At 51.3% G+C, this 9,839-nt stretch overlaps 1 protein-coding gene and 1 non-coding gene across 3 annotated transcripts; one reads left to right on the top strand and one right to left on the bottom strand.

The window, feature by feature from the left end:
* The first annotated feature begins 809 nt into the window (after nt 1-809).
* LOC136461601 (type IV inositol polyphosphate 5-phosphatase 3-like) lies at nt 810-4,314 on the top strand. 2 transcript variants are annotated; one of them, XM_066460883.1, is made up of 7 exons: nt 810-1,060; nt 1,288-1,399; nt 1,554-1,616; nt 2,196-2,283; nt 2,420-2,533; nt 2,639-3,622; nt 3,701-4,314. In XM_066460883.1, exons 1-7 carry the CDS (start codon nt 1,025-1,027, stop codon nt 4,179-4,181), a joined length of 1,878 nt encoding a protein of 625 aa, XP_066316980.1. In that variant the 5' UTR covers nt 810-1,024; the 3' UTR covers nt 4,182-4,314. The 2 variants fall into 2 exon arrangements, with proteins under 2 accessions (XP_066316980.1, XP_066316981.1); XM_066460884.1 differs by lacking the exon at nt 1,554-1,616.
* A 122-nt stretch (nt 4,315-4,436) lies between these two features.
* Nucleotides 4,437-4,507, bottom strand: TRNAG-GCC (transfer RNA glycine (anticodon GCC)). The gene has a single exon. It is a non-coding gene; the product is annotated as a tRNA-Gly (tRNA).
* Nucleotides 4,508-9,839: the final 5,332 nt, after the last annotated feature.

The raw sequence follows: 9,839 nt of genomic DNA, 5'->3' as shown, positions 1-9,839 counted from the left end.
CGATTGCTATTCTACAGAAGGCAACAAAGCAAACAACCGAGGGAAATTACCGATTGGGCAACGATGTGATGGATAAAGCCATTCCAATCAAATCAATTAATTAAACTAGTGCCAACTGACTTCACAACCCGACAACTAACGCCATGTTCGTTTTATTTATAAGTCATATTTTTTTCAGCTAATGAACAGCATTTTTCTCTCACACCAAATTAACCCACAGTATTTTTAGCCATGACTTATCAGCCAAACAAGCCCAAACAAACAGGACGTTGATGAATAAAGCCATTCGAATCAATCAATTAATTAAACTAGTGCCAACTGACTTCACAACCCAACAACAAAATCAATCCTACACATACGAGTGCTTTCAATCCAATGGAGTATGATAATATTAAAAACTTGTAGCCGTATGATCGGTACGACCATAGGTCCATACAGTATACGTGTGGGTGTGGACCGTGGAGCATGCGCGGGCTGGCGCGAAATGGGAAAAAAATCTCTCCACATCATTTTCACCGTGGCTAATTAAAGCATGCTACTACCAAACAAGACCGGTCAGCGGCGGTTAACTTCCTCCCCGGAAACTCACCGCCGCCGTGTCCGGCAGCGGCAGCGGTAGACGTCAAGCAGCAGCCGCGGTTGAATACAGTAGAAACTGGCGTCTGCGGGAGGCCGGAGGCGGGACCTGGCCGGCAGCTAGCGCAGCAGAAGGTTTCCGGGAAAGGCCCCAGCACCCAGCAGCACTGTCCCAGACGACCCCGCATTCTGCTGCACTTGTGTTGGTATATAGCTCTCCCAGACTCCCCCGGCCCCAAGCCAAACCGATCCTCTTGTCCTGCCACACTGACTGCACCGTCTGCGCGAGGAGCCAAACCGATCCACAGCCAGCCCACGGGTGCGGTGCTCGTACCGTACAAGTGCCCCGAGCTAGCTAGTCTTCGGTAACTGAAGAATCTCGAAGGGCGCCATTGGAGAGGATAAGGCAGGGAAGGAGAGGATCCGAGGAAGAGACAGAGGAGCGGAGATGGTGGTGCAGAAGCAGAGGAGGGCGCCGGCCGAGGTATGAGAAGCTGTGCCTTCTCCTCTGCTCAGTTCGCTTCTCTCTTGGCGTTGCAGCCTGCAGCAGCTGACTAACTCGATCAGAATCCGAGAGCTTCCCGTCCCGATAGTTTATGTTTTCATTTTTCTTCTTCCTTTCAAAATTGTTTCCCTTTTCCTTTTCTTGGTTGAAAACAAGAGGATGCTGCTGTGACGCTGATAGGCGCCGCTGATGCGTTTTCGGTGCAGGTGTTCTGGCCCAAGATTGTGCTCAAGAAGTGGCTCAACCTCAAGAGCAAGGACCTGGACTTCGGCGCCGACGACGAGGACGACGACGACGGCAGCGACGTTGACGGCCAAGGTACGGTTCGCCGAAATCTCTTCTTCTTTCCCCGATCGACGCATTTCTGTTCTTGTTCTGGGGTTTACCATTCATTCAGTGCCCAAAGATCATTCACGTCTTTGTTCTCTCCGTCCCTCACTTCCTGCTGCCTCGATTTCATTTGCTCTGCCAGAGAACTGCGGCTGTGACGACGGCGGCGCTCGCCGGCCGGCCGAGGACAGAGCCCAGATCACCGGTGACGTTACTTAACTTAGCAATCTAATTCTGCAATCCGGCCGTCTGTTCCGTGTTGAACTGAACCGCGGCTCAACTCAACTGAAAGCGCGTTCCGGGTCGCCGGCCGTCCGTCGATGTGGTGATCTTATCTATAGTAGAAAAGTGCACCTCTGGACTATTCGTCGCCGTCTTCTTTGTGGTAGCCTGGTAGGAGGAAGAAAAGATGAACCAACTGGGTCCTCCTTGTGCCATTAGTGCGTTTGATGCGTCGCGTCACGGGCATGGCTCCGCCCCGGGCCCCGGCCACCTTGAATCTTGTCTATAGTGATAGTCACTAGAATGGCTTCCCCAACAATTGCCTAATCTGGCAGATCGGCCAGCCTTTATGATTCTGTTCTCCTCCAAGATTGAAAAGAATTCATGATGCTCTAGAACTTATAGTAGTATTAATTGGCAGTTTTTAAATTTTGGGTAAAATTAAACTTCGTAGTCGTTTTTTTTTCAAAGAAAATAATGTTGCTTTGACCGTGAATTCGCTTCAATTACGATGCTTCTGCCGATTTTTACTAACATTTGCTTGCACCGGCGGCGGCATCAGACGAGAGCCTGGAGAGAGCGCCGTACAAGCTGCGGCGGCGGAACTCGGAGACGCTGCGTGCGCAGTACATCAACACCAAAGAGCTGAGGTGCGCCGGCCGCCGTGTGAAATGTGAATTGTGAATTGTGATTCCTCGTCGCCGTCTTGGAATTTCAGCGACGCGCGACGGCGTGAGAGCTTCTTTCTATTCGACGACTAACCATGCATGTCCGGCGGGGTCGCAGGGTCTGCGTCGGCACCTGGAACGCCGGCGGCAAGGCACCGCCGGACGACCTCGACATCGCCGAGTGGCTCGGCACCGGCGGCGACGCCGAACCAACCGACATCTACGTGCTCGGGTATGTCTATATATGTCCCCGGCCGCCCAACTTGACTTGCCGTAGTGCAGGCGTGCTAGCTAATCGATCGATGTTAAGCGAGCCGGACGCCGTGCATGAATGCAGGTTCCAGGAAGTGGTGCCGCTGAACGCCGGCAACGTGTTCGGCGCGGAGGACGGGCGGCCGGCGCAGGCGTGGGAGTCCGTGATCCGCGGCGCGCTGCGGCGGGCGCCGCCGTCGAAGCCCAAGTACAGGTGCTACAGCCACCCTCCCTCTCCGTCGCGGTTCGACCCGCCGGTCGACGCCGCGGCGGCCGCCGACGAGCTCCTCCCCGGCGGCACGGACACTGAGACCGACACCGACGAGGACGTGCCCCTCAGCTTCCCCGTGCGGGCCGAGGACTACGTCACGGCCACACCGAAGAAGATGAGCAGGCTCAACCACTTCAGCGTCGTCGTGGATGAGAATGAGAATGGCTCATCGCAGCTCAACGGCGACGAACTGGACGATGGGCCTGATCAGCCGCCGCCGCAGCAGCTAGGCCTTCAGCAACGGGTGCTCCTGAGGTCGCTGAGCAGGGCGGACAGGGTGGGGCTGGTCTGGCCGGAGCAGCCGCTGGACCTGCTCCCCCCGCGCGCCCTGAACGCCGCGTCGTCGTTCAAGGCGTCCAAGTCGTTCAAATCGTTCAGGGGATCGTCCCGCGTGGCCGACGCGGCGGCGGCGGACGACCTGCCCATGATCCCGGACCTCGACCTCGACGGCGCGCTGCGGAAGAAGAGCCGTTCGCCGTTCGTGCGGATCGTGAGCAAGCAGATGGTGGGGATCTTCCTGACGGTGTGGGTGCGGCGGGGCCTCCGGAAGTGCGTCCAGAACCTCAAGGTCTCCACCGTCGGCGTCGGCGCCATGGGCTACATCGGCAACAAAGGGGGCGTGTCGGTGAGCATGTCCGTCTACCAGACCATGTTCTGCTTCGTGTGCAGCCACCTCGCCGCCGGCGAGAAGCCCGGCGACGTCCACAAGCGCAACGCCGACGTACACGAGATCCACCGCCGCACGCGCTTCGCCGCCCCCGGCGACCTGCAGCTGCCCAGAGACATCCACGACCATGAGTGAGTACACTCACATGCGATGCATCACATCAACATCAGCATCCATTCGGGAACCTGACGATGCTTTTGTTTCTGCAGCCGGATCTTCTGGCTGGGCGATCTGAACTACCGGCTGGACGCGTCGTACGAGCGAGCGCACGAGCTGATCTCGGCGGGACGCTGGCGCGAGCTGGCGGAGACGGACCAGCTGAAGCGGGAGCTGAGGAAGGGGCGGGCGTTCGACGGGTGGACGGAGGGCGTCCTGGAGTTCGCGCCGACCTACAAGTACGAGCTGAGCTCGAGGAGGTACGTCGGCGTCGGGGACGACCAGAGCCAGAGCCACAGGAGCGGCGGTGGGCGGCGGACCCCGGCGTGGTGCGACCGGGTGCTGTCGTACGGCAAGGGGCTGAGGCTGCTGGGCTACCGGCGGTCGGAGCTGGCGCTGTCGGACCACCGCCCGGTGACGGCCATGTACGCGGCGGAGGTGGAGGTGTTCTCCAGCCGGAAGCTGCAGAGAGCGCTCACGCTCACGGACGCCGAGGTGGAGGCCGGGCAGGTCGTGCCGGACCTCGATTTTTGACCGGGGGTCGCGCGCGAAATGTTAGTGTAAATATGGGTACGAGTAAGCTAAGCTTCTGAATGCAATTGCACATCCATGTATCTCCATTTAATCATGATGGAATCGTGTGCCTCAAAAGCCCAATTGTCGCCAAGATAGTCTTGTTTGTGCATGAATGAAAGTGTCGCTGTGTGGTGTGTGCGCATTCTTCCAGCACAACCGCACACAAAACAAAGAGTGGAAAGAACAAGAAAACAAAATTGTAAAAAGAAAAAATGCACCAGCCGGGAATCGAACCCGGGTCTGTACCGTGGCAGGGTACTATTCTACCACTAGACCACTGGTGCTTTTGGCTGCTGATTCTGGTTTACCCACCCAAGATCCTTGCGGAAAGAATGCAGACAATGAAAAAACAAGAAAACCAGCGAGACTTTCATTGATTTGTGTACTCTTATCGATCCGGAGCTAAAATGCCATGTCTTAGGTCTATAATTGGGTTGGGTTATTGGTTATATGTAAAAGTATCTCCACCCAATAATAATTCAAAAGGAGTATTTGACCTATCTGTATTATCATCATTTTCGGTGGAGTTCCATTGGGGAGCTGTTGGAGATGCTACGAGGCAATAAAGTAACTTCAATGGTAATTCCTTTGTGAGGCATGGAAGAATAGTAATTTTGAAGAAATGTAGGGCCTACTTAGCAGGGCTCTAAATCCAAATTTCAACTCTGGATCCAGATCTGAAGTGGAGCAGATCCAGGTTGGATCTAGATGTCTCTCTAGACCTCCACCAAACAACAGCAGGTACAATCCTAAGAACACTAGGTCAAGTGCAAGACGATAAGTACATTGGTGCATGGTGGAGCAGAGCAGGGAAGCAAGGAACGAGGCAACAAAGTTTGAGTCGACAAAGGGAGAGAGGCCCGTGCTATGGTCAAGCAGCAAAAGTTCCAACGTGCGGGGGAGCGTGCTCAGTCGATGAGGCGGAGAATGACGACAAGCAAGATCTAGCGTCTGAGGGAACAAAGTCAAATTAGAAAAGGGAGAAAGGAGACAACAAAGCCCATGGTGACGGCCGCCAACTATGAAGCGGGCGCCTTTGAGCACATAGAGGCCTAGCCACAACATAGAGGTGAGTGAGATTGGCAAGGTAGGACTTACATTCCACGAGAGGGGTTACCTGCGGAGACTTCATGAAAGGATCAAGATGCCCAAGAGGGGGTGAATTGGGCTAATTCTAAAATTCTTTGCAATAATTAAACCCTACGGTTAGCCCACTTCACCCCTTGTGCCTAGAAAGTGTTTCTATTGTTCTAATGTACAAACGTTTAGCAACCTATGTTCCAATCCTACTCTAGCATGGCAATTCTATGAATGTAAAGATAAGAATTGAATTGCTCAAAGTAAATGCTTAGAGTAAAGAGAGAAGGAGGAACGCGGCGATGTTTTGCCGAGGTATCGGAGAGTCGCCACTCCCCACTAGTCCTCGTTGGAGACCCACGCAAGGATGTAGTTCCCCCTTGATCCGCGTAAGGATCAAGTGCTCTCTACGGGTTGATTCTTCGACACTCCGTCGGGGTAAATCACCCACAACCGCTCACAACTTGAGTTGGGTCATCCATAAGCTCCGCCGGATGATCACCAAGCTCCCAATAACCACCAAGCCGTCTAGGTGATGGCGATCACCAAGAGTAACAAGCATGAACTCTCACTTGACCACAACAAGCCTAATGAGAAGGGTGGATGCACACTTTGCTACTCTTGTTTTCACTAATGAGGCATCTGTCTTGGATTTTCAAATCTCAATCACCTCACTAGGACCTTGCTCTTTTTGGCACTCTCAAGGGTGTTTCTCGGATGTTGGAATGAGCAAAAGTGATCCCTTGAGTGAATAGAGGAAGTATTTATAACCCCTCATTGAAATTAAACCGTTATGTGCCTCTACGGGGTGACCGGACGCTCCGGTCAGTTCACCCGCCTTTGTGCAGTTTAAGTTGTGACGTGACCGGACACTGGCCAACGTCCGGTCATGAAAACTGCCCTCTAGAACCTTACTGATGTTGACCAGACTCTGGCACCTAGCGTCCGGTCACTTTGCTGCTCAGCGTCCGGTCAGTAGCCGGAACCTGACCAGCGTCCGGTCAACACTGATCGGACACGTCCGATCAGGATTCTCCATCTCTGGAACCTTTCTGGAGTTGACCAGACTCTGGCACCTAGAGTCCGGTCACTCACCTCTCAGTGTCCAGTTGCATCCAGACGACTTCACCTTGATTAAATTAACTGACCAGACTCTGTGCCAGCGTCCGGTCACAACGGAACCAGCGTTCGGTCAACATTTGACCCTCCATTCACTTCCAACTCGCAATCATGTGTGAATGAAGTTTGCTCCAATTGATCTAAGGGCTAGTGCTAGATTTAACAAGTGTGCACCACACCTAACCCACTAGACTCACCTAAGTCAAGCTACCCGTTCATACCCCCCTTAATAGTATGGCCAAAGGAAAAACAAAGTCCTAAACTACTCTAAGTGTTTCTTCAACACCAAACGACACTTAGAACAAGTCCATCCTTAACCTTGTCATCCATCCTTTGAAAACTAAAATGATTTCCATCGTAGGGGCATAACCACCATGATTGCCCAATCAATTGTCATTACCGTGACCTAACTTAATAGCTTCTGCAAAACACACGTTAGTCACAGTAATCTCGTATTGTCATTAATCTCCGAAACCCATCTAGGGGCCTAGATGCTTTCACTTCACAAAGTGGATGAGAGTACACGATGTGGTTGCCTTGAGCGCTCAAGAAGGAGGGGTGAGTGATGGACCTAGAGTTGGAGTGTCAGTGTGATATAGAAAAAGCTAAGGTGGATCCAACATGTTTGATAGGGCTCCACTAAGATTCATATTAGGTCTTGGAGCTCAAGCACTGCCAAGCAGATCCATAGGTTTTGGTGTCTAATTGACAATAAGAACATGCATAGGTCAACGGAAATTGAAAGATTCTTTCACGTACGTATGGTTCATTATTTTCAACAGTATTGGTTGACACACATGCAATGGATAAGTTGCTCGCATGGTTACAATTTCTGTGTCAAAAGACAGCAAACTTGCTAAGTGATGAGAGTGCGAGAGAAAAAAAGGAATTAAACATGCATATATGCGTCTGCCTACGGCATATGCAATTTATTTTAATTCATAGGACCAAATGAAATGCATCAGTCATCGTCACGCGAACGAGAGTCCTGAGCCGCTGAGCTTCTCCTCGACAATGGTGTTGCGACGGAGAGCCATGTCAGGCGACATGTGGTTCACCCAATCCCTGGCCTCCCCTTTCTTGAAGAACCAGTCATTCGCAAAGGGCCGGGAGGCCGAGCTTGGCTTGTTGACCTCTAGATTCTTGAGATTGTCTAAGCTACAGAGTCTCATGATCTACGCAATGACCCCCGCCTCCTCCTCGGTGGGCGAGAAGGGTTGCCCAATGAACCGCGCTAGCTTCTTGATGTTGCCAGTAGGGTCACGTAGCATGTCCTTGTACCTCAGGAATAGCACCACCTCCGGGGTCACCTTGCTCATGTTCCAGTACCCGAGGACATGGTCCTAGAAAGGCCCGCTCATAAATGTTCCTTGGCAGACAGTCTTGAACAAGTCAGAGAATGAGACATCCGGCTTGCCTCTCCTATAGAAGTGCCAGAGAGAGACGTGTTCGATCAGGATTCTCCCTCTCTGGAACCTTACTGGAGTAGACTGGACTCTGGCACCTAATGTCCGATCACTCACCTCTCAGCATCTAGTCGCATCTAGATGACTTCACCTTGATCAAATTAACTGACCGGACTCTATGCCAGCGTCCGATCACTCTGGAACCAGCGTCCGGACAACATTTGACCATCCATTCACTTCCAACTCACAATCATTTGTGAATGAAGTTTGCTCCAATTGATCTAATGGCTTTTTAAGAGCCACCTAGTGCTAGATTTAACAAGTGTACACCACACCTAACCCACTAGACTCACCTAGGTCAAGCTACCCATCCATACCCCCCTTAATAGTACGGCCAAAGGAAAAACAAAGTCCTAAACTACTCTAAGTGTCTCTTCAACACCAAACGACACTTAGAACTAGTCCATCCTTAACCTTGTCGTCCATCCTTTGAAAACCGAAATGATTTCCATCATAGGGGCATGACCACCATGATTGCTCAATCAATTGTCATTACCGTGACCTAACTTAATTGCTTCTACAAAACACACGTTAGTCACAGTAATCTCGTATTATCATTAATCACTGAAACCCAACTAGGGGCCTAGATGCTATCAATCTCCCCCTTTTTGGTGATTGATGATAATACAACCTTGAGTATGTAAAAGAGATGAGGTTTTCAACATGCTTAGTTCATATAAGCTTTTAACAATAAGAACAAAAGAGTTAGGCAAGCTTATATGACCCAAGCCAACATGATGTACTCAATAGATATGAAATAAGCATGAGTACAAGTAATAAAGCTCATTTGCATCGGAGTAAAACACGAAAGCAAAGCAAATGAGCATAACCAAGTGATATGATATAAAAATAATTCAAAGTAGAGAGCACACATGTCACATATCACATAAATGTCACGATCACGTAGATATCACTATCACATAAATATAGTTCGATGCATGAAAGTAAACGCACGAATGCATAATAGTGTATCACACATAAAAAGCCAAATGTAATAGATAAGCTCCCTCTACAAATGTCGCTCCCCTAAGTCTAGCATACTCGATCCCTCTCCCCCTTTGGCGTCAAACACCAAAACCTAAGGGTCGGTCGGCGGGGCTGCAGCGGATGAGTCGGGCGCTGAGGTGCGAGGAGCGAGCTGGAACTGTATGCCATCATCATCTGATCCTGAGCTTTGAGCTGTATGACCCTCTGTAGCTGGAAGCGATGCTAAAGCGGTCTAGGTCGGATCAGGGACTGGTGCGGCTTGTGACTCTGCATGTATGACTGTAGCAGGCGACTCTGATGATGCAACTGAGGAAGGGAGCATCTCTGTAGTCCCAGTAATAGGTGCAACTGTGGAAGGACTAGGGACATGTAGATATGGCAGAGTAGGCTGCCCTATCAACTCACTAAATGTCGCACCAAGGCTCCTGGAGACTAAGGTATCTAGCATAAGCAGTGAGGAAGTTTGAGCCGGTGTGAAGCCCATCTGAAGAGGTGTGAACTGTGGGGCTGGCACTGGCAAGGCAAACCACTAGGACACCTACTCTGTAGGTGAAGGAAACTGTGTCGCTGGTTGTCCCTAATTCTGAAGCCCACTAGGCTATAAAGCTGGAGTCGTAGAAGTGATGACAGGCTGGCCGATTTGGGGTGAAGGCTATGGCGGTGGAGCCCCAATAGTAGTAACTACATGCTGTATAAATCTAAGTAACTATTGCTACATGAGGAGCTACTACTGATGCATGGCCTGCTGTTGCTGCTGTATAGCCTACTGCTGTCACTAGAACTCATCCTGTCTGGTCTAAAACTGTGCAAATATAGCAGCGGTCTCTTGAGCCTAGCGAGCCTAATCCTGCCTCATCCGCTCAAGTATAGCAAGGAGGGCGAGGTCTGTCTATGGTGTAGGTGGAGCTAAACTAGAGCTACCGGCCTCATGGTCATGACGTCAAGGAGGCATCTAAGGGATATCCTG

Source organism: Miscanthus floridulus, chromosome 6 (assembly GCF_019320115.1).
Source record: "Miscanthus floridulus cultivar M001 chromosome 6, ASM1932011v1, whole genome shotgun sequence".
Lineage (NCBI taxonomy): Eukaryota > Viridiplantae > Streptophyta > Magnoliopsida > Poales > Poaceae > Miscanthus > Miscanthus floridulus.
The sequence above is the reverse complement of the archived record's forward strand: the minus strand, read 5'-3'. Positions and strand labels throughout refer to the sequence as shown.